Raw genomic sequence first — 25135 nt, 5'->3', positions numbered from 1 at the left:
TCAGGAGCGGGTCTCTGGAAACTGCGTTTTTAATGACCACGCAGGTGATTCTGAGCTGCATTTGAGAACCAGGGTGCCGGGGAGATCTCTGAGAGCACTGGTGCCAGGGCGGGGGTGGAGGCGGTCTAGGAAGCCTTGAGACAGGTGGGGATTGGGAATTTGGGCTCAAGACAGGAGAGGCCAGTGAGAGGACAGGAGCCTGGCTGTGAGGCAGCATTGTTATCCTCAGAGCCAAGGGACTCCATTTCCTCCTGTTAGAGGGCTTGAGGGATGGGGAGTTTGGGAAAAGGCAGGTAAGACTGCCATGAAGCAGGCAGAGCAGGGAGTACTGATGCTTTGGCAGCATTCTTGAGCGGGAGGGGGCTGTGCCACCTCCTTGCTGCTCCAGGTTCTGGTGCAGAGAAAACCCAGAGGCAGGAAGCAGATCCTGGCCTGTGGAGGAGCTCACCCCCACCCCCAGTCTTATACCAATCACTGGGCTCCTTAAGTTTCCTCTGTGCCTTGCTCTGTGTTTGGAGTTGAGAAGCCATACAAAAAAAGCACAGGACTTTTAGAAACTGTCAAAGGAACTCTGTTCCTTGAGAGTCCACGTGCTTTTGATGACAATGCACGCTTGCACAAAGGAGTCACAAAACCTCCAAGACATCCGATTTTGGTTGAAAATATGACTAATTAATTAGCAATGGGATCAGGGATCTTTGGCCTCTGAACCCACAATTCTGATCTTTAGCTCCCCCAATCTCACACTAATATTTAAAATACAGTGGGACTTTTGGGGTGCTTGGGTGGCTCAGTCCGTTAAGCGTCTGATTTTAGCTCAGATCATGATCTCAGGGTCCTGGATAGAGCCCCACATCAGGCTCCTTGATCAGCTCAGTGGGGAGTTTGCTTGTCCTATGCCCCTCCCCTCTTATGTTTGCGTGTGCATGTGTGTGCTGGTGCTCTCTCTCACCTTCTCTCTCAAATAAATAAAATCTTTAAAATATATATACAGTTCAACTTGTAAATTTATGGCACCCACCAGGAAAAGGATTGAAGTGCTTAACAGCAGCAGTTTTCAGCAGGAATGATAAAATGCATGCAGGAAACCTCAAGAGCAGCCCTTGGGCTCCTCGTGGGAGATAAAGAGGGTAGGGGCATTCAGGGGATGCTCCAGTGGGCTGGGAACAGTGGCAGGGCATCAGGAATGCATCATTTCCACTCAGCCTCTTCTGGGTCTTCTGCACCTGCTGCCAGCTCTTCGCACCTTGCTGCATCCCACCTGGAATCTGGTGCTGTCCTCCTGGGGCCCACCAGGCACACCTCGCTGCCACCCCACAAAGGGGGCACCGCCTCCAGGTCAGCCTTCCCAGAGTGGGACTCATCATTTGGGTCCATTGAGTGGGTGCACCACTGACTCTCAATGTACCGGGACCAGGGAAGGCACTGGACACTAAAGGTTCAGTGTCAGAAGGATGTGCTGAGAATAATCATTCTTATGAGGCTTAGAATAAAGGATAGTGAAAACCAAGAAATGGAGTCCATCCTCCTCCAGTGGCTCTTGGAATCGAGATTTGAAACCTCACTCTCACCCACTGGCCATATCTGGGGCTCTAGGATGAGTCTCCAACCTATGCAACCGAGAGCCGGGGACGTCTGGGAGGGATTAGTGCCAGCTTTTCCTTTCGATTCCTTCAGGTTTTATTTATTAAGCTTCATAAGGATGAGAGCTGCAAGGATGCATGCAAATACATTTCTCACTCTCACCATCAAACTCATCTTTTGAGTGACTTTTTCCCCTTAGGCTGGGCTCAGTTTATCTGTAAGTAAGTGTAGATATTCTTTATTCTCTGGGTCTGTGATCACTGAGAAATAACAAGGCACAGCTGTAAAATGGTGGAACCAATTTCTAAATGGGCATCCGGTCACATCAGTGAGTAACATGCTCTAGCAGTGAGCTCACCAAGGAGGCTGACACTCCCTCAAAAGATGTTGCCTTGTCCAGGGCTGGTTTTGAAAGTCTCCTTTAGGAATTGATGGCAGGAGCTGATGGGGAACAGTATGATCTGTTTATTTCACTAGAGTTTCACCTTGCTGGGATCAAATGTTGCACCATGCAGACCTGCTTACCCCATTTTGTTCACTGGATCTGAACCCACCTGATGTCTGGCTCTCTCTCCAAAACGGAGGTGAGCCTTCTGGCACTGTCCGGCCCTGGCCAAAGTGTGCAGCTTTGCAGGGTCAGGACCATGACAGGTGGCCACTGTGGTCAGCCACTGTCTCCCGCATGCCCACAGCCATGGCCCAACCTCAGTGGCATTATGCAGCGGGCTGTGAAGAGCATGGAGTACGTTGATCATTTCCCACCACCTCTACCTGCCTCAAATCCACATTTTGAAGCCAAAGACCAAGACCTAGCACCCCAAGCCCAGTGCAGCCATGGACAGGAGGCGGTCAGTGTGCCGCCGAGCCTCTCTGCTGTGCTACAAACATATCTGATGCCCACGGTCATGTGGTTCCCAACTGGGGCTCAGCTGCCCCAAGACCCGCCTGCCTCCTCTGGTGGGGAGGAGTCTGCAGCAGGTGGCCATGCCGCAGGGCACCAGACTTCACGGGACGGGACAGACAAAGTATTTGTTGCATTTATTTGTTCTATCACTACAGAAGAAGCATTTCAAAATGTGTACAAAAGGATCCTCTATTCCTCCAGGGGTACACTACCCCTTGTTCACAGCTAAACAGAAATAATTTAACATCACCAGAGAAGGCGGATGGGAAATACAAGTGCATTTTCTCATTTACAATCCTGTACACGTATTTTCCAGAATGGCGGACGAAGACCTAAAGCTGCACTGGGATACAAGCAAATTGTACCTTGAAGATCCCCACAGACAACATTGTAAAAAAGTATATTAGAAAGTATTTGAGACAATATTGCATATTAATACCTGGTTACATCTGTTCACAGTGAATGCGACCATACCCACGGGCAGATGTGCCTGTACATCTTAAATAGATCTGATTGTGGTTCATTTTAAAGTTAAAAAAAAAAACCACACTGAACTGAATGAAAGCTCTCTGGATTCTAAGTAGAGTTGACCCTTCCTTATTGCTAAAACTCAAGGAGTGCAGATAAAGAGAAATACATTTGCTTCATGATTTTTCTCTGCAAGTCCATCTGATCCCACTTCTGTTTTGGCAAGAACACCACACTACAAGAGCTACATGGTAATCAAAACAAAACAAGAAAAAAAAACCCCACAAAAATAAAAAGAAAACCACCCACCCAAAAACAAAAAACAAAAAACCCCAAACTCACAAATCCATAACAGTAGCTTCCTTTCTCAATGAAGAGTCTAAGATCTCTTTATGGGCTGGATTCTTGGTTGGAAGCGGGACACACTGGTCTCTGAAGTGATACGCCCTTTGGTGGAAAAGCAGTGGCAGAGCAAATCTTTTTAATGATTCTTCCAATAGGACAGCCTGTGCTCTAAGGTCCACGTCACAGAAGGGACCTGGGTAAAGGAGCAAGTGTCCAGGCTTTCTGTCAAGGGAAGCTCAGTGACAGAGGACGGGAGGGGGAGGGGCAGGGATTTCTGATTGTAATCCTCACATCAACCCATGACTAGCGACCCTCCTGTCTCTGGTGTTTATTTTAAAGACGAGTGTATAAAGTCTAGGCACCCTTCAGGACACAGCGGTTCCCAAGACACACACTCACACCGTCCAACAACAGAACAGACCATAGAACAGAAAGGGGTGAAGTCATGCAAAATCCTACTTTAACCAGCTAGAAGAGAAAACATTAACAGCTTTTGGTACAGAATAGGACCACCTTTCTAACATAATTTAATTACTTGCTGCCATTCTATGGGACCTTACCTTAAACACAATAATCTCAAAGAAAAATGGTGTTATAATATAAAACCACAAGAAAAGGTGTGGAAATAGATGGTTACATTGGCTAGGAAAGGCAGTGGTGGGCGGGGGATGGGGAGCATTTTAGGAAAGAACATCTGTGGCCACTATTTACAGTTCTGGGTTAAGCTTTGTTTGAAGCCACAGGGGATAAAGTAGCTCCTTTCAACCAATTGACTGTGTGGGATGGATGGAAAAGAACAGGGCAGGTCCAACTGGACCTCTGTGACTGTGTGTGGAATACAGCTGTCAGAAGCCCTATCTGCCTCTACCTGACTCAGTGCATCCATGGGCTGAGTCTCAATCACTGTGACTATGCTTGTTTCCAGTTTCAAAACAACACACCATTCCATAAGCAAAGAAACCCACGCCTCAAGAATGACATGCGTGGACTCCGTCTTTCAAGATTTGCTTCCAAAGAATGAAAAGGACTCATTCATTTATAGGATTTACAAAGGAACGGGGGTCAGGAGTTAGACTCCTGATGGGGACAATTCTTCCAGTGCTTTTGCTTTTTGGAAGGCTTCCCAGACCTTTGACTGGTTTATAAGTCAAGCAGTGGTTCTCAATTTGGTGACTTGCTCCCCAGGGGACATTTGGCAACATCTGGAGAGATTTTTTGGTTGTGAAATGAGGGTGCTATTGGCATCTATTGGGTAGTGACCAGGGATGATGCTAAATATTCTGCAAGGCGCCGGGGAATTCCCAAAGAATGATCCAGCCCCAAATATCAAGAGCACCGCGACTAAGAAACCCAGATTTAGATTACATGCAACAGTGCTTATGCACAATTTTTCTTTTTCTTTTTTTTTTTTTTTCGTGTTCACCTTGGTTCAGTTTTGGCAAAGACACATAAACATTGGAACTGGTACACTCTCACTTGCCAGGGGTTATTATCCTTAATGATGGGATTAACCTTGAGGGCTTCCCCTTCCAGTGGGGACTGGAATCACCAAACACCTCAGCGGGGCTCCCGACAGCTTGGCTCAGGATGGTTCTGCCTCCAGCACCGCCCACCTCTTTCCCGCCAGACCTCGCTGGCAGGTTACACGGTCGCTCTGCACGTTCCAAGCCCCCACTGAGAAAGGATGCTCCTATTTATGGGTGGGCACATAGGGGCTGCTCTTACAGGAGAGGTTCAGACTGTTGCGAAGTTTAGTTTCTAACAGGTAGGTTCTGCGTGTAGCCTCATCTCCTGGGCTTTGCTTGTCATAGTTTCTGGTTCTGAAAGTGACTGATCATTCCGCATCATTCTTTTATGGATTTTTAAGACAAGAATAATGTACAGTGAGGGCGGGGAGAGAAATGTACCAACAAACAAAACAGTGACATTGTTGAAATAGGGTCTAGGTTGGGCCTCCGAGGAGAAACAGGCTTCTGGCTGTCAGCGGAACCAGCCAGGGAAGGAAGGAGTGTGGAGTTTGGAATTTGGTTTCTGAGAAATGTTACCATTTGAGAGATTCAAAGGAATTAAGGTCTGCATTTCAGGACGGATGCTGAAATTGTAGTGCCAGGCTCTGGGCCGTGAGAGGCACAGATGTGAGAAGGCAGAGGACAGAGGTCTCCAGATCGGCCTCCGGAAGTGTGAGGTTGGGGGTTTCTTCCACCTGCTGGCAAGCCGGAGAAGGGTGAGCAATGCTACAGCGGTTTGGAAATGGAGACAGAGACCAACAGGTCCTCTGACCCCTCCTCATGCCCTGGGAGTCCAACATCTTTTATAAACTGCAACCTTCCAGACCTAGATGCAAGCGGCCAGAGGCTGTGGCTTGGGTTTCTCAGCCCTGCTGTACTGGGGGGCACCTGTAAGGCTGATCAGGGACTGTGCTCACTGCCACCGGGGCCTTGGAAACCACGTGGGTGCTGGACACTCAGCACAGAAACCAGCTCGTTCCTTCCCAGGCTCTGACCTGTTTTTCAAAACTTTCTCTGAAAATGAGCAATTCTTTGGAGGAGGGGAATTCCAGGAAGCACCAGGGGAGGGGGATTTCGGCTAGCAGTCTATGAGCACATCTAGTAACACAGCAGTTTGGGGGGCGGGGGGCTCCAAATGTAACCCTGCATCTAACAATAAAAATCTCCTTGTTTTCAAAAGCAAATCAAACCCCAGCCAAACGACCGACTTAAAAAAAAAAATACAAAACGAAACGAAAAACCACCTAGAAATCAAAGCACAACGTTCTGGTCCAGTCCGGGCTGCTGGCAGGAGCGAAGGGCCTGGGGCTTTGTGCTTCTCTCCGGCAGGGCGGGGCTTAGCTCATGTGGAAGCGGTGCTCGCCCCGCGTGATGTGGGACGAGAACTCGTACCGGTCCTGGCTGTGGTAGCCGCACATGTTGCACTCAAAAGGATCACGGAAGCCGTGACAGCCCATGTGGATGGTGTACATGACGTGGTCCAGGAAGAGCACCCTGCAGTGTTCGCACTTGTACACCTTCATGGGCTCCCCGCTCGTGCTGATCACCCGGAAGGCGTCCTGGGAGCTCTCGGACGCCGCGCGTAGCACGTCATAGGCCGGGTGCTCCTCCTTGATGGACAGGCCGTTGCGGGCGTGCGGGTTGATGTGGTTGGTCAGGTAGATGAGGCTGCTCCGCTGCTCCTCGTTATTGCTCTCCGTGTCTGTCGAGTCTTGGCAGCTGTTGCTCGGGGACGCCTCCCGCTCGGAGGACACCGACTTGGCCTTGGAGAGCAGCAGCAAGTTCTCCACGGCGCTGTCCTGGGCTGAGTGGTTGGACCGCGGAGGGCCCTCCGCGTGGGGCTTGTGGAGCTGGTACATGGGGTTGATGACCGGGACCAACTCCGAGCTGCCCGGGGGCGTCTGCACCAGCGGGCGCAGGGACTCGGCCCCCAGATAGCTGATGGCATTGTTGATGGCTTGGTCCATCACATGGGTCTGCATCATCTCATTCTCTTTCTCGTAGCTGGTGCTGCTGTCATAGGGCATGTCCGACAGGCACTTGTCCCCTGTGGGAGGCAGGTGACAGTCAGTGGGGCCGGATTAGCTTTGTGCAGGACAGTAACAGCTGGAATCTACATGGTGGGGGGAGGGGCGGGGGACATCCGACCTCAGGCTGTCCCAGTGCTCCGGCAGACAGACCACACAAACACCTCCCAAATGGGGAAGATGGAGATATCTCTGCCCGTGGTCACCTAGCCCAGGGACCTGCCCGGAGTCTGCACTTAAATAGATTTGACCGGACAAATGAATCCGTGAACCAATCAGCGGGACCGTCCAACAAAATACTCACCCACTACCTGTGTCTTTTCCTTTGGATGGTATAATCGAACATTATTATATTTAAGATTAATATTTAAATGAGGCATTTTCAATAGAGTGTTCTAAGTGATTTGTAGAAACTAGTGAATTTCTCATAAGTTTAATCAAAGTACATTAGGAATAGAATTATTCACCATAGTATTCAATATACTTATTTAAAATAGTATTACATGGGGGCGCCTGGGTGATCAGTCAGTTAAGCGTCTGACTCTTGATTTCAGCTCAGGTCAGGAGCCCAGGGTCATGGAATGGAGCCCACCGTTGGACTCCACAGTGGGTGTGGAGCCTGCTTGGGATTCTCTCTGTCCCTTTCCCTCTGCCCCTCCACCCCTGCTCACAATCTCTCTCTCTCAAATAGATAAGTAGATAAGTAGATAAATAAATAAATAAATAAATAAACAGTATTACATGATAACATTCTAAATTCATAACTTTAATACTCAGAATAAAATTTAACCAAAAGGTACGATTGATAGTTAAGATTTATTGAAAGCTGACTTTGGGCTCCGAGAGTAAAAAGATGCTCAGTGTCCAGTGTCCACACCCTTCCTGCTTCCCGCTCCACTGGCCTTTCCATTGCTCGTAGCACCAGAGCCACGTGCCACAGTGATATGTGTGGGTAGGCTGCACCAAACCAAGGAAGCTCAGGGGACAAGGTGTGCCATTCATCTGATCTTTCCAAAAATTGTGGAGCATGAACGATGCTCAAGGAACCAATGCCGAGGACTCTCAGCATGCCAGCTTCACCTCAAGAAGCTTCTGGTCTGAGACAGGGTTTGCAGCAGTAGGCAAGCTTGCTCCCTGGGAATGGTGAACCCTGAGACTAGCTCTGGCTTATGAGTAAACATTTGCATCAAGCTGCACCTTCTCAGAATATTGGTTATAGGTTCATATGAAACCAGGGCTTAATTAGCAAATTCCCTAACTGTCTGCACTCTTACTGTCAGGGCTAGTGATTTGCTTTCCTCTCAGGGCTGGTTTATGAATCAATCAAAGCACCTGAGGGATGCCTTAACTGTTTACATTTTACCCCTTACTCTGTTTCTTTTCTTTCTCTAACACATTTTCATTGAGCATTGAGTGTCTCCTGGCCCACATAGGAGGAACAGATAGGTGAGCTAGTAAAAAGGGTCCCCATCCTTAGTGGCACACAGCTAACAGGGGACACAAATATTAAAACAGGGCTCCACAGACAGCAGGTCCCAGACTGTGAATTTTGATGAAGGAAACAGAAGGCTTGTGTCATATGGGCTTCCGACTGAGGAAGAGTCAGCCAGGTGAGTGGGGCTTGTGTCCAACACTGGGAGCAGCAAGGGGAAAGCAAGGGGAGAAGGAGCATGGAGCTTCAGAGGGACAGGGTGAAGGTCGAGGGGCCAGAGGCTGGGTGCAGAGGAAAGTGGGGATCCCCTGAAGGGTTTGAAGGAAGTGCCCTTCTCGGTAACGGGAAGAAGAACAGGTTGAGAGGGGCAAAGGTAGGTGAACTTACTCTCCCAAGAGTTCAAGTAGTGGCTGCTGGTGAGGGTGGTGGCAGTGGAGGGTCCCCACACCACCCACAGTGACACCCGACATCAAGGTCTCCTGATCTCTTAGAAACAGGAGGACAGACTCCCTGGTAGTTCAAAACTTAAGAACTAATCCTTTTAGAAAAATGTTTCTGACCACTGACAATTGCCCAGGGATTGGCCCCATGATACTAGAAAGCATCTTTAGGCCTCATTTCTTGCTTGCAGAGGAGATTTATCATGAAACGGCTCAGCCTGCATTCATTCTAATCTACTGGTGGTCAGGAGGGGCACATGCCCTGATAGTGGAACAGTCTGATCCTTAGATTACAGAAAGGAAAACTTGCTGGTGGCCACTCACACCCTCTGCAGAAACGGAACAGAATGGCTGGGATCTCTGCGTGGTGGGCAGCAGGAAACACAGAGGTGGTGTTACTCTATGTTAAAAGTTCCAAGAAGTAATTTAATAGCATTACTAACACTACACAGTTTTCCTCATTTTTGTGCTGAGGTGCTAGGTATCTTGTTGCTCTAACCCCAAAACAGAGGGCTTATGCCCCTGTCTATCCCTCTGCCAAACCCTGGTAGGGGCAAGATGAGGCACAGACTTTGAGGCTGATTTAGATACGTATCAAAGTGTGTGTAGTCCCACCCAAAATGGTGCTTTCCCACCTAATCATCCTGCTTCTCCTCAAAGTCATGATTCTCTGGTTTCCCAAGCAACCATTAAAATCCATTGTTTTTAAAACTTGGTCTCAACAACAAATGGACAGAGGAAAAAGTCCATATATTGGAGATTACTGTGGCATATTGAAATGACCCACAGAATTTCTCTTTTCTAATACTCCACAAAGTGAGAAAAATAAAAACCCACACCATTCACTTTGGCAATCAACTAAATAAAAGAATGCATTCTAATGAAATAGTTTAAAAAAATCAAGGACCAAGGAAAGACAATTCTGTCCTCAGACATACAGTAAAGGGTGGCTGCCGATCTGACTTCTAAAAACCTTAAGTATGAGCCAACAAAATCCTCAGCATTCTCCCTCATATCCTCATATCTGTAGAAAACAAATTCAAATAAACGTCTTCTTCCACTTCTGACCAAAAAGCAGTGAAAATCTCTGCTAGCAAGCCAGGTGGCACTGGACAGGTGAGCAGCGAGGTTGGCTCTCTTGACAGGAGTCAGGTCCTCTATGAGGGGAAACAGCCCGAAGCCCCTGGTGTCCCCCTGTGGGGCTGGGAAGCACTCTCTAACCAGGTACAGTGATAACTGGTTTAGGACATTGAACCAAATCTCAGAATGAGGGAGGGAGAAAAGCAAGAATGCCTTTTAACAAAAATGTCACTTTGCCTCACCTGAACTCCTCCCTCTACTCCATCCTTGGCATTCTTTCAGGATTAGAAAAGTCAATAGCTCTCACAGGGGGAAAAAAAAGTCTCACATACAGTGGGAAGAATGTCGAAGTGTCAATCAGGCTATATCATCCCAAATAGAATAGCAAGATTAAAAGAAATGTCATGGTTATGGAGAAAATATTTTCTAGCAATACAAGGGAGGAAAGGAATTAAAATAGACCAATACACACATCCTAGGAAAAAAGCTTAACTCAAGGAAGAGAGGAAATATCTCACAATTACTTTGTGACATGGACTCCATAAAAAAAAAAAAAGGTTCTGAAAGACAGCATGCTAAAACAACAGAATGAGATGAAAAAAGGAGATGTCTGATCTCAGGAAACAAAATGAAGTCCAAAACAGTTTTATTACAGAATGAGCCCATGGATATAGAAGCAGCAAGTGATAGAACATAAGCTACTAAAAATGGAATGATTGATATAGAGGAAGAACACAAGATAATAAGTGTGAATGAATGTGGAAAAAAGACCAAAAAATTAACTTCAGGAAATGCTAACAGATATGGAAGACAAATTATCCAACATAAGGACAACTGGTATCCCTGACACAGATCACAACAGATGGAACAAAAGATATCTCTATGAGGAAGAGAATTTTTTTAGAAATAGAGAGAGAAAAAGGGATTCCCCAGATTAAAATGGCAGGAAATTTTTATTCAGAATACAAAATACCAAGACACATCCTAGTGAGGATATTTAATTTTAAGATTACAGAAAGAACTCTTCAAGCATTCAGGAAGAAAAGAGAAATCACCTTTCAAAAAACAATATCAGATTGGCCTTAGACATTTGCACAGCAACATTCAACAAGCAACACCATTGTGGCACCACACACTCTGTCAAGATAGAAAGGCAACAGGTAGACATCCTTGAACACAAAACAACTGAAATAGAGCACCTATAGCACCTTCCTTTTTTTTTTTAAGATTTTATTTATTTATTTGAGAGAGAGGGAGTGAGTGAGAGAGCACAAGCAGGGGGAGTGGCAAAGGGAGAAGCAGGCTCCTCACTGAGTGTGGAACCTGACACGGGGCTCAATCCCAGTACCCTGAGATAATGACATGAGCCAAAGGTAGACACTTAACCAACTGAGTCACCCAGGGGCCCCCTATAGCACCTTTAATGTTAAGTCCAATCAGTTAAGAGATTAATCAAAATAAAAAGAAATAGCACTAAAAGGACTGAGTCTGAGCCTTGAATCTATTTAAATATAGAGTTAACAATAAGTAGCTAGACTTCTTGGAGAACTAGGATTATGGAATAGAATGTGAATATTAGGAAGGAGGATGATGTACAAATAACATAACTGAACACATGGGAATAAAATCATGTCCTTATTTCCCAAAGCTACAAGTCCGTAGATACTGCCTAAATTGAAACAAATGGATTAAAACATTGATTTGAAGGTCTTCAGGTTTTAAATAATGCAGTATATCTTTCAAATCTTAGAAAAATCCTTTAAAAGTAATACCTTTTTTGTGAAAAAATATTTATTTGAAGATCAGCCATGTCTCCAGTTTTGTTTTTTGTTCACCTCTTAAATTTAAGACAGCTATAAAAGTGATTCTTTTATTTTGAAATAGCATCTGTAATATGATAGAACCTTACAGAAGTATTTATTTCACACCTGTCTATCAATCCACCTAGCCCCTCATATACGTATATATGGATAGAAAGATATTTAGAATAATGCTCAGCTGCTCTTAATATTGGCAATTTCTGGATGTTGGAGTTTTGGGGTGATTCTAAAACATTCCTCTTTCCATTAAAATTCCTTATATTAACCACATGTCATTTTAATAATGCAACAGGGTTGTATTATTCTTCTCAAAAAAAGAAACTATACCAAGATAATTATAATGGATAACAAAAATATTAATCATTGTTATTTTCCCCTATTTCCTCTTCTGTATTTAAAAAGCCTTCTCAGGGCACTTGGGTGGCTCAGTCAGTTAAGCACCCAACTCTTGATTTTGGTGCAGATCATGATCTCGGGGTCGTGTGATCGAGCCCCACATCAGGCTCTGTGCTCAGTGTGGAACCTGCTTGAGATTCTCCCTCCCCTTCTCCCTTTGCCCCTCCCCTTCTCTCTCTCTAACAACGACGACGACGACAACAACAACAACAACAAGAAACAACACTTTCTCCCTGCCATCGCCCAACAGACTAAGAACAATGAGTAGCAATCCTACGTAACATTATTATCCCCTTTCTGATGGGCTTCTGTTGACCTCTATCTGATCATCTCAGAGGATGAGATCTTTGATGACATAATTGGTGAGGAATGTTGCTGACAGAATCCATACTTGCTTACAGTCATGCCAACATGCAAGGTAAAAATTTTAATCATAGATCATGTATCAATTAAGCAAAATTATAGGCTATTCTGAGCAATATACCACAGGAAAATAATGTCATCTTACATTTTTAAGGTGCTCTCTCGAGTTGAGAGCAGTGCCACACCCATTGTCCCTTTTGATCTTCAGAATAGAACTGGGAAGGGTGCAGGGCAGGAGGTATCACACATATTTCACAGATGGGGACACTGCGTCCAGTGACGTGCTCAAGGTCACCAGCCAGTCATAGCTGGAACTGGACCTGAACCCAGGTCTCTTGAATGCAGACCTGGAGCTCTTTCCATGGCACCACCACTAGCCCATGTGTATGATCATGTATGATAACAGCTGAATTCCTACATGTTTCTGAATTTATATAAAGGATAAATTCAGCATCTAGAAGTTAGGAGGGACCCTAAGAGATCCATATTTTCCCTCCTTCCTCCCTCCCTCCCTTTCTTTTCTTCTTTAATCCTTTCTTTCCCCTTCCCTTCCTCCATCTCTTCCTTCATTCCTCTTCCTTTCTTTCTTTTCTTTCTTCCTTTCCTTTCCTTTCCTTTCCTTTCCTTTCCTTTCCTTTCCTTTCCTTTCCTTTCCTTTCCTTTCTTTCCTTTCCTTTCCTTTCCTTTCTTTTCCTTTCCTTTCCTTTCCTTTCTTCTCCTTCCTTCCTTCCTTCCCTCCTCTCTCTCCCTCCCTCCCTCTTTCTCTCCTCTCTTCCTCCCTCCCTCCCTCCCTCCCTCTCTCTCTCTTTTTCTTTCTTTCTTTCTTTCTTTCTTTCTTTCTTTCTTTCTTTCTTTCTTTCTTTCTTTCTTTCTTTCTTTCTTTCTTTCTTTCTTTCTTTCTCTTTTTCAATTTTAGCGATGGGGAAGCTGTGACAAGTCAGGAGTGGTTGATTGAAATCCCATCACATTGAACTGAGGACAAACTAGGAATCTGGGGGTAGAAAGATGTGTTATTTTAGAAATAACTTATCAATCACTAAATTTTTGGGAAAACATCTAACAGAATACACAGCTGCTCCTGAGTCCTTTGTTTCAATCTCCATGCTGCTGTCCTCATCCTACTATTCCCATCACACTTTCCCTGTGCCCCCCCGCCCCACTCCCCTGGGGACTTGTTCCTAACCTTGGCTTGGCTTGGTTAGAGCTTTTTTTTTTCCTTTTTTTTTCTTTCTTTATTTTTTTTTTAACACAGAAGCGTGTAAATCTGATGACAATACCCTAACTCATGGCCTCCTCCCAGGTGGCTACAGGAGAGGTTCACAGGTAGTCTCATTTGGTTGAAAGCCTCCAAAAGCTAATATGGGCTGCAAAGGTTCATTGATAAAGTACTCAGCAGGACTTGTCCAATTTGCCAACCTGAAGGAGAAGTCATGCCCAGTTTCCCAAAATCAGTGACCACTAACAATCCACAGGCGCACTTGCCACTGTGTCTTTGCTCCATCTCCCCTCCTGGTTACCTGGCAACTGCCCTCTGCCTCACCCACCACCTGCTCCCACCACCCACTGCATACCACCTGTGAGCACTGTGTTCTCACCTAGCCCAGTGTGACCTAAAATCCCATCACAACAGCCTATTCCGTGCTCAGGATCTTGCTCCCGCTCTGCTCAGGAAATCCAGGGTCTCCCTCTTTCCCACAGTCTAAGAGTGCACATTTATGTGGGTGACCCCCCCACAGGGCATCTCTGGCCAGTGATTTGCAAAAGTGTTTTAAATTGGATCTTTCTTTCCCCCAACTCTCCCACCCCCAACCTGTGATAAGTCTCTAAAATCTGATAAAAATGGAGGCTTACATGCAAAAGGGAGGATGGAGCCCCAAGAACATGGCCTCTCCTTCATCCTCCCTGCTTCTTGTTGTCTCATCTGTCCTCTGGAACTCCAGGACAGATTAACAATTAACCCCATTCTAGCACACATTTTCCAGCTCCCATGTGGCTTCTACACCAGAAAGCCATTGAAGATGAGCAGGTCAAAACCAGAACTCTATCTTTTTCCAGAAACTATCTTTACCAATTCTGTAAATGGCATCCTCCTCTACTAGAATAATCATGACTCACGGCTTCCATCCCCCAGTCCCTGCCTTGACCCCCATGCACTCCACCAGACCCCTCTGCTCCATTTCCTCCTCCTTCCCTGCCACCACTGGCCCTCTCCCTTTCCAGTCACCTTCTGGCACTTGTGGTCTTGTATTTTAAGAGGTGACTCCCATCAAAAATATGCCAGTGCTTTTTCCTGCCTCCTGAATGTCTCCAAGGAGACATTCTCACCTTGGCATTCAAAGACCATTGATTCTGTGGCCAGACCTCATTGGGACCTAATTTTTCTTGCTTCCCTAAGGGCACATGAATTAGCCCAGAACACATCCTGCTCCTGAGTCAGGTCCCACACGTCCCTGCTCCAGCCCCTACAACCAGCATCACCATTTCCCTGTACTTTTATGCCTATTTAGATCCTGTCTCTTTCTTCCACTATTAATAATATGCTGAAGTCCTAGTCCCCTGTCAAGGTCACTATTAGCTTCATGAAGCTTTTACTAATCATTTCCTTTCCTGACCATGACCCACCCCCATGGTCCTCTTTGCTGACCATGACCCTCCCTCAAGGTCCCCTTTGCTGACCATGACCCTCCCCCAAGGTCCTCTTTCCTGGACATGACCCTCCCCCATGGTTCTCCTTCCTAATCATGACCCTCCCCAACAGTCTTCTTTCATGACAATAACCCTTCCCCCCTAGTGTTCTCTTCCCATGTTATCCTATTGATAATTGTTGACCTTTACACTGAGGGGTTCTAAATGTTCTCACATCCTTGATGTTAATTTATGCTCACAAAGCCCTGTGAGGTACATAAAGAATGGAACCAAGGCTTGGAGAGGTCAAGTAATGTCACCCAGGTGACAGCATTATCACGTGGCTGTGTGCTGACATCCCTAGTTTGGGCCCCAAGCCCAGGGCATTTCCACTCTTACACTGAGCTAACTAGGTATCATTCTTCCTGCACTTGCAGTGTGTAGCCTGATGAGGGTTGCTACCATCTACACTGGACAGCGAGCTCCTAGAGGAAAGGGCCAGCTTGCTCTTCCCATTATCCCTCAAAGCACTTGGCACGGGCAGAGATCCCATGGAGAGCACAGCGATCACTGCTGTGCCGCCTCTTCCCTGTGCACGTCACATGGGTCAGTTGCTGTGTGATTCAAGGCAGCCCATGCAGGGTTATTATGAACTTCTGAGCATCTGCACCTCAGCGGGGCTGCTCAGGCAGCAGGTGAGTGGGCCATGCAGGGAGCCCCCAGCCACACTGGGTCCATGTGTTCAGCCCAAGTACACTGACCCGAACACCCCTGGAAGAGCACAGGTGTCCACAGGCAGATATCCTGGGTGCCCAGGACGCTGTAAGACCACGTGTAGGAAAAACTGCCTGGAGAAGACTTCTTATGTGTAAGAAGTCTATTAGAAAAAAATCTAAAATATTTAAGAAACGTTAAGCTTACCAATTTTTGCTTTTTTAAAAAAATGAGATACTTTTTCTTTCTCCTACTCTCAACTATGACCACCTGAGTCTAAAATACCCATGTAGTTTTTTTTTTTTTTAAGAGACAGCAAACGTTTGACTCTTACCAACAAATTTCTGAGGCATAGAGCTCTTACGTTTGGCGACGTTACTTGCTAGTCTGTCCAGCACGAGGGATCTCTCTGATCCTATCTTGCACAGATCTTCTGCCATCTCACTGTGATTAGCTTCTTCTTTAATGACTAAAGTCAAAGACAGTTAGAGAGGCCAGTTTAGAAACGCTTACAGTGAAAGAATTTGGTCGCGTCCAGTGTTAAATCTGACATTTGTTAAGCGCCTACAAGAGCCAGGCCCTTCGTAGGGATTATTTCTAATCTCCCCGGCAGTGCTGCCAGGCAGACAGAGGCTGCCCATAGCCACCTGCTAATGACACCTGGGGACCGCACATTATCTCCCACAACCAAAGGAAAGAAGCACCACCCCTGTCACCAGAAGCTGGATGTGATTAAGCACTTGTGTCCCTCTGACGAGTCCTCTTAACTTTTCAAGGGCTCCCAAATCCACTACCTCAGTCAGTCCTGACATCAGCCTGCAGAGAATCAAAGAACTGTCAGAGCTGGAAATGATCTGAGGGTCCGGCACCATAGGCTGGCAAAGTGAAGTGAGATGCAGAAATGCTACAGCGAATCCCAGCAACACGGGGGAGAAGCCAGAGCTCCTGATCCCCAAACACACAGCAAATTCTGGAAAATCAACATGCTCTAACTGCGGAACACCTAGACACTGCAGGGGTAAGGACTGACGTAGGGAGTATGTCTAGCCCGTCTTTATTTCTCTACATTATCTTTCTTTCTGTAATTGAAGAGACAACTTTGTATCCTGCGGAGTCCATCCCTATTCTAGTTTTTATAGTTGGATGTTTGGAAATAGAACTCTTTCACATCCCTGCAATTTATCCTAACGTACGAAGAGCTGAAGATGTCAATTATATTCCAAATAGCTACTCAATCTTTCCAGTGCCATTTCGAAATGGTCCACCTCAATCCCACTGCCGTATGCCTCCTCCTCCTCTTCTCTCAGACACGACATGCTGATTGAGCATAGGACCGATAGGTTTATCCACTCCTATTCTTGATTTCTGTCTATTCTTCAAAGAGCTCTGCATTAGCTGCATGTGAATTCAGCACCAGACATTCCTCTTCCTTTTTGAAAATGCCAATCCTCTTTGTTATTCCAGACACCCTTTACGATATTCCAATACAATTCACAGACACATTTTATGTGAAAACCATGCCTTGATTTGGGAAGACACATGACTGCAAGTGTCTGGCCCTCCCCATCCTCCACCTCTGCTTTCTGGACCCAGCACGGTGAGGCAGCTGTCCTCATCACGTCCTGCGCATTACCTGTGAAGATGACTTCTAAGTGTTTCAGGTCATTATGAAGGCCATTTTGGAAACATATATTTCAAATTGGTTATTATCACTGGTATATGCAATTTTTTAACTGGAAATGTGTGTTTGCTATTCGATGAGCAAACTAATAGTCTACACCCTGATTTAGATGAAGGCTACACACAAAACCCATGCAGTCTAATTCCAGCTGTTGTACGTTTGACCTATCGAGCTCATATTCTTCCTCACATGTCCCCCCTTTTCCACCAAGCCCCACCCAGGGCACCTGCAGCACTTCAAGTGTGGTTATGTCCCCACCAGGACACAGGGCCTCCTGAGAGGGGAGACACTCAGAGTCATTACAGTGAGGGACAAAGGAGTCCAAAGCTCCCAGATCGGTGGCTACCTTGACTTTGATGCATTTCCCCCTAGGAGCTTGTAACATGATTTGTGTACCTGATGGATCATCTTCCAAAACTCAAGAGAAACTTACTTCTTCCATAAAGGAAATTACAACACATGACCAACAAGTCTTTAACTAAATAAAGTTATATTCAGAAAAATTAAACTTTCCCACATCCTAGCTAAGCTAGGCTTTGTTTTTACCAAATCCCAAAGAATGGCCCCAACTTAAGGGGTCTGAAGAGGGGAGAGGCTATCTGGGTGTCCATCTGTGCACCAAGGGGGCTGGTCTCAGGTGCTGTGGGAAGGATGGGGCATGAGAAGGCACAGGTTCAACCAGCCCTGGCACAGCAAAGCCAAGGGAGCAAGGATTCCCTCTCCCACCCCTGCCCACACCCCAGCAGCCCACTGCCTACCCCCTGAATCCCAGATGTTGGCTTGTAGAATGAGCACTGAAGTGCTTTTATGGATTCTCTCCACACCCGAGTTCCTTCACTGCACACAGGAAACCTTCTTTATCTCCCGAGCACAGGAACATAAGGACACATCATTGTGGTATGCCCAATGATCCGATCACCAAAGGGAACAGATTAGCATTTCGACATGGAGGTGATTCTGGTGAGAGGGTAATATATAAGCTCGCTGACACAAACACCAACAGAGGAGACCTGTCAGGTTTCAATACTTCAGTGACTGACATTTGTATGTGCACGTGAGTGCATGATGCATGTCTACGCTCCCTAACACTCTCTCCTCTTTCTCCCAGAGCCTTTCTGCAAGGTTGGCCAGGCAGGAATTATCACTCCTACTTGAGAGTCCAGGGTGGCATTCACAAACAGATTTAGAGATCCAACTTGAACCCAGGTCTCAGGGACACACAGGCTGCTCTCCCCTGGATCAGGCTAGGCTGACTTCCTAGCCTGTTCCTTCAGTAATAGAATGGCAGAGAAAACCAATGTGCTCTGTCTGTGTCTCTTCTTCATTTTGTCTTCTCAATTTCATGTGTATGGTTTTACAGGAAATTCAGGTAACTGTGCTCAAAGAGGGTTCAGTGCTGTAGATAATATATTGTAGCAAATATCTGTTGGGTAGATAAATAGCTTATTTAAGCATGGATCAGTCCATTTTGGAAACATATTTCAAATTGGTTATTATCGCTTTTATATGCAAGTTTTCAACACCGGAAATGTGTGTTTTTCATTAAACAGGCTAACATAAAAACTCATACCCTGATTTATATGAAGGATATACACAAAATCCATAAAAACCCAATCCCATTGGTTGTACATTTGACCTATTGAGCTAATATGCTTCCTCGCAGGTCCCTCCTTCTTGGCAAAGAGGGGTAAAGTGGCACTTACTTCCAAAATCCATTAATTTATTTTTGGCAGGAAAACACAATCTTGGAATGTTTAGATTTTATTCTAAAGGAGCCTCTTCATCCTCTCATCCTTTAGACACCACCCTGGGGTTTGGCCACAAATTGATGACTACTATATTGTTATTACTGTTTTACTACTTGATTTCCTCTCTTCTAATAACCCTCATTCTAGAAACAGACTTCAGACTTTGAAGAAGACTAGCTGAGAATTTAATGGGATCTCTCTGTTTCACAGGTGAGAAGAGTAAGGCCCAGAAAGATCAGCAGTCAGCCCCCTGATCCACAGCTGACGGATGGGGAATATAGCCCTAGAACCACAGAACTCTGGCCACGTAACATGCTGCCATGTGTGCCAAATTTATTCGACTCTTAGAACTCCCTTCTGACCATTGTCTCTCCTGTTCTTAATCTGAGTGCTCTTTAACTTACTCTGTCTCACCCAACCATACACTCAAAAAACGGTGAAGATCCTAAGTTGTGTTCTATGAGCATTTCACCCTAATAAAAACGCAGTAAGTGATCACATAAAATTTAAAATGACAAAAGTGATCTGCGTGTTCCCTGGTCGATTTCCTTTATGAGCCATTCATTCAAGTCAGAGAGCTGAATGAGGTTTTTAAAAATTTTCAACTCTTAATTTAACTTCTGCTCCTGGATCCAGCGATGATCTTTCCATTGGTGGCACTAAGCAAATGGTGTTTTGAACAAGGTTAGCTTCAGTTGATCTATTCATAAATTTCTTATGTCTTAAAAAGTTAGAAAAGTGCCTTTTATACCACCACCGTCCCTCTGAGCAAATTCAGCCTTCTGTTTACATCCTTCACTTTACATTATCTAAGATTAGAATCAAACACTACTTCGTGATGGGATGCTGCAAGCATCACGGCTCATAAGAAAAAAGCAGCCTTTCCTCGAAACCTGTGACAGCCGCAATCCTCTGGACTGTCAGGGTTTTCCAGGGAGCTCACCTGTGCCAGGCAGGTGCCAAAAGCGATGAATGGAAATCCAGCTTGAAAGCTTTTATTTGATCAACTTCATGAAAAAATGGTTTTTCGAACAAGACTTCACATCTTATTTTGATTACTAAGCACAAAGAAGCAATCGATACTCTAAATTTTTAAAAAATTACCAAAAACCAAGAAAAAAAACCCCAAAGTTTCAGGGGTCACTATTATCTTAGACACTTCCTCAGCTTTCAAGAGGGAGGGGTTCAAGGTCAGGCTCTCTCTGGTGAGATGAGGGCTTCAAAAGTTGGGAAGCACAGTGTGCTCTGGGTGAAACTGTGCCGTGTTAGTGGCCAAAAACGTCCATCTGTCCCGGCAGTGGTGGCGTGCACGCCTGTGTGTTCTGCACCCGGAGCTGTGTGCCCGGGGCCCTTCTTCACTGTGTGCTGGGGAGGGAGAGCCAGCGCTTACCTGGGTACAGCGTGCCTGGAAGACCCATGCTTTGCAAGTAGTTGTGGCAACGCTCTTTATGTTCCTCTAAAGAGCTTCGCTGTTTATAGCTTCGGCCACAATATCCACATTTGTGAGGTTTACCAACTGCAGAAAACACAATTGAGTTCAAGACCCCAATTAAATATTGGCCTTATGTGTAATGGGAATGCATGCAATACAATTATTATCAAAAAGGCAAAAAAAAAAAAAAGACCCCTCTACTCTTGAGAGCTAAAAGCCTTATGGACTGAGTCAAAATTGCTAAATTTAAAAATGTTACTGCCCAGGGGTTTCTTTGATTGTATCAAGAACTCCTGTGAGTCTTGTTTTGTCTTGATTTGCCCACAGTCCTAACTACCAAATTCTCTTGGATTTAAATCACTTCTTTAACTGGAGGAAATGGGCCACTGCTGTGTGATCTGGTAGATGCCCAACAACTGGGCGGAGATGTGAGGAATGCATCTACAGTGTGGTCCAGGTCTGGCATGAACTGGTGACAGATCCAAATGCAGCCAAAGTGGATTAAATTCTGGATACTAAACTGGATAATTTGAGGTCTCTAAGAAACCACAGTGGATATAAATATACATTAATGAAATGAGCATTCATTTCCAAAATGTATTTTCTTGTTCTGGTTTAGAGGAAGCTCTGCATTTCCCTGAAAACTTAAGGATGGCATGGTTTCTGGATCAGCCCTGTCCAACAGAACTTACCATGAAGATGCAAGTGTTCTCCATCTGTGCTGTCCAATATGGCAGCCACCAGCTCCACATGACTACTGGGCATTCAAAGTAGGGCTAGAGTCACTGCGGACTGAAGTTTTGACTTTGTTGAAGTTCAACTGATTAAACTTACAATTTAAATACCACATATGGCTAGTGGCTACCATATTAAGCAGTGCAGTTCTGTATGATGGGTTTGATTCTTCCTGTACTTTATTGAAGGGTATTTTAAGGAAAGAAGACTAGCGCAAATAAATTCATACCATGACTAAGCTTAAAGACTTTAATACACAGCAATTTAAGAGATGAAATAAGTAGAGTATCTTTATTTATATGAGGAATATAACTTTCCATCCTCAGACCAGAATCTTCTCTGACTTCCTTCTTATGTTGTTAGATTTCACAAATTTGAATGCTTTGTATAAAAATCAATACCATCCAAATAGGAATGTTTGTTAAAATGGTTTATCCAAAGCTTCTACTGGTTCAATCTCTTCCTTAGGTGAATAGATGCAATGGTTTAGGAAGACTAAGACAAAAAGCAAAATTTGGGGACATTTAACAGAGGAATAAAGGGATGGATCTTTATCTGTAGAAAGCGTTTTATCACTAATGTCAGGGAAAGTAACATTGAAATATACAATGTTGCTTAAAATTGCACATTTTATTAAGTACTACCTTTAGAAATTAATAGAATATAGATAATCCCTCAATGTGCTTTCCTAGAAAAGCTATCACTGAAGCAAATTCATGTATATATGGCGCAGTGTCTGAATATCCATTTTTCTAACTATGTGATTGCTTTTAACTCTGAAACATAAGAAATATGTTCGCAGTAAGAAACTGAACTAAAGTATACCTTGCAGCATAGCCCAATATTCTGAAGGAAAGACAGTCTCTAGCTCAGCTCGTAACTCCCAAAGAAAGCAGTGAGGAATGAAGAGGGATGTCTTGCCTACACTGCCAGACCACCTGAGTACTCCTCTTATCAGTATGGGACACCTTCTATGCCTATATCACCACTATTTGTTGGTCTTTGGCACCTCAGGCCACCACAGGGGCCAGGGAAAGCTATGAGGTTGATCATTTAGTGAAATGGGGGGAGTGGCCCCATTTGGATATTTTCTAAGAATTGTGTGTCAATGGCACTCTTAGATGCCAGAATCACCAGCAGCCCTGGGTCAATGGTATAGTGTTAGCTACTTGCTCATCACTGCCTCCATAGCAGAGATAAGCTGTCCAAGTCTACCACTCTCAAGTCATTGGCCATGCTTACAGCAGGATACCATCACCACGCCTTGAAGGAAATAAGCAGGCACAGAGCCAGAATAACCAGAAATACTGCATTAGATGGTCCAAACTTCACAATGGGTAGGAGAGCAAAGAGAGCACATCCCTTCAAGTTTTAAGGATGAACATGCAGGAGAGATTTCTGTTGCAAATCCGAGTCACTGGGGATGACAATGACATGGTTGGTGTCACCTAGGGATGAGTCTTTGTGTTTTCCGCCTACATGGAATTGTGCTTCCTACTGACCCTGATGTGGTCCTGTTGTCAACTATGCTGATGTCCACTTGACCTGCATGAATGATATGTGTGAAGTTCCTTTGTCCTAGATCACTTGTTAGGCTCTGCACAGCACCAGTATAATGGTCACATCTGCAACCTTGCATTTAGTTCCCCAGACACCTTCACTTCTCAGGGGCAACACACATGCTCCTCATTACTGACACACTATAAACACTGAAAGATGCTCACTGCCTTCCTCCCACTTTGGGAGAGCCATCTGTTCAACCTGTCCCCTGCAACAAAGCCCTCCCCAGCCCTCGACATGGGCCACACCCCTGGGGGGGAAGGGGTGGCATTTGGGAACTCCCTCCATGTTGACTACCAGGAAGGAGATGAGCATGGGGAGGAGATGGCTTGGCTGGACTGAGACAGGGAACTGGCCTTCCCAGAGGGCCTGTGACCACCCCTCTAGCCTCCCCGTGAGCTCCTGCAAGGCACCACTCCAGGAGAAAGAGTAAGTTCTCCACAACACTGGCTAAAATGCATACCACGCCCCCTTCTGGGGTCACTTACAGAATTACACATTCAGGTGGAACTTCTCTGAAAGTAAATCTCAGAAACTCACCTGTCGGTGTGGACTCAAGCCCCTCCATCTACTGGAAGTGTCTCCTGAAGCCTTCCACCCTACCCCGGAGACTGACTGTGCCTTCCCTGTGCTCTCACTGGCCCCTTAGACACCTGTGTTGTCACACTGGTAACACGTTGGCACTTGGCTGCTTCCCACCGGCCTCCTCCACAGAGAGAGGGGCCCCTGGGCACTCTGTAAATGCTCATTGACAGAGGAACAGGCACAGGGAGAGGCCACTAGAACCTCGCCACTAACTATATCATCACACGTGGGAAGGAGACAGCCTGATTCTAGGCACGCATTCCCAGGGACGCAGCATCCCTGCCCCTGTGGGACAGCGAGACCCTAGGGAGGTCAGGAGGGAGCTGGTCTGGAGCTTCTTCCTCCCCTTCAGTGCCTCGCTCCAGAGAAGTCCCTGACCAGCCGATGGTCTGGATGATGAGCTCTGGGAGGGCAGGGGTGAAGTATCCCTGCTGGATGGAGGGCCCCTCACTCTGTTCCTCTGACATGCAAGACCATGGGGTCCTTTGATAGAATAGAAGATCCCTCAGGAGGCAGAAGATCGAACCCAATCAAAGGTGGATGTATGCTTCACAGGCTGGGAGTATTTTGGGAACTGTCAAGCGTTTTGGTCATCATGCTCTGAGACTCCGGATTATTCGAGGTGCGTTTACTAAAATCTGGTAATAGCCCCAAAGTGGCTTCTCTGCTGAGGCCTGCCTGGCTTCTGGCACGAGTTAGGCCCGGGATCAGACAGGGAGGCGTGCCCCCGGAGGGAGAGGCGTGTCCCCAGTCAGGACAGATGGCGGTAGGCCCTACTCACCTTCTCTCAGCTTTGCAAAGAAACTACGCCAGCGACAGTGACCGCTACCGGAGTCCTCTGCGTAAAGCAGTAATACGTGTGGCCGGACCATTCACGGAAAGAAATGTACCTGGGAACTTTCTGGGCATTAGCAGTGCCCGGTGAAAGGAGAGCTGGCAGAATCCCACAGAAGAGCCCGTACTTACCTGACGACCCCGGGAAGAGGAGCTCTCTCTGGAAAGAGTGTCTATAAAGTGGGACGTGTGTGTGTGTGTGTGTGTGTGTGTGTGTGTGTGTGTGTGTGTGTGTGCGCGCGCGCGCGCGTTGCCACCCATGTCCTCTGCTCCGCCAGGGAATCAGAACTCGGGGGACGGGGGCACTGCTGCCACAGTCCCAGGGGTGGGGGGGCCCGCTGGGGGGTGCAGTGCACGGTACCAGGCCCAGCGCACATGCTGGGGGGGGGGGGGCGGTAAGAGAGCTCCCGCACATGCGCACACACACAGCACGCCCGCGCGCAACCTGGGTAGGGACACCTGGCACCTGCGCCCGGAGGACCTACCGGAGTGCGTCCTCAGGTGGCCCGTGAGGGCGTCCCGCCGGCGGCACGCATAGTTGCAGAGGTGGCACTTGAAGGGCTTCTCCCCGGAGTGCAGCTTGATGTGCCGGAGCAGGTTGCCCTTCTGCGTGAAGGAAGCCCCACACTGGTTGCACTGGAAAGGCCGCTCCCCTGGGAGGAGGAGAGGGATGGGTGAGAACAGAACTCGCCGAGGGGACACGAGGAGGACCTGGCGAGGAACTTGCTTCCCACGGGGCCCGGTGACTTCCACCGGCTGCAGGTTTGATAGAACATGAGGCTTTCAGACTAAACCTGCCAGCTCCTTAACGCTTCACTGGTTGGGTCAATTTGATCTGAAAATCTAATTTTTTT

At 46.3% G+C, this 25135-nt stretch overlaps 1 protein-coding gene across 12 annotated transcripts in view; it reads right to left on the bottom strand.

Annotated features, from left to right (window-relative positions):
* Positions 1–2607: 2607 nt before the first annotated feature.
* IKZF1 (IKAROS family zinc finger 1) overlaps positions 2608–25135 on the bottom strand; it is a 95835-nt gene continuing 73307 nt past the window's right edge. For 5 of the 12 annotated variants that reach the window (XM_045788504.2, XM_045788508.2, XM_045788501.2 and 2 more), the window contains 4 exons: positions 24767–24934; positions 20526–20651; positions 16041–16175; positions 2608–6856 (listed from right to left, as the gene is read on the bottom strand). In XM_045788504.2, the coding sequence (XP_045644460.1) occupies positions 6147–6856; positions 16041–16175; positions 20526–20651; positions 24767–24934 (1139 nt within the window). In that variant the 3' untranslated portion in view covers positions 2608–6146. The remainder of the gene's footprint in view (positions 6857–16040; positions 16176–20525; positions 20652–24766; positions 24935–25135) is intronic. The other 7 variants (XM_045788510.2, XM_045788505.2, XM_045788511.2 and 4 more) reach the window with 5 other exon arrangements.

Source organism: Ursus americanus, chromosome 3 (genome assembly GCF_024610735.1).
Source record: "Ursus americanus isolate L20-20 chromosome 3, mUrsAme1.1.p, whole genome shotgun sequence".
NCBI classification, from domain to species: domain Eukaryota; kingdom Metazoa; phylum Chordata; class Mammalia; order Carnivora; family Ursidae; genus Ursus; species Ursus americanus.
This window is presented reverse-complemented; position numbering and strand designations above follow the sequence as displayed.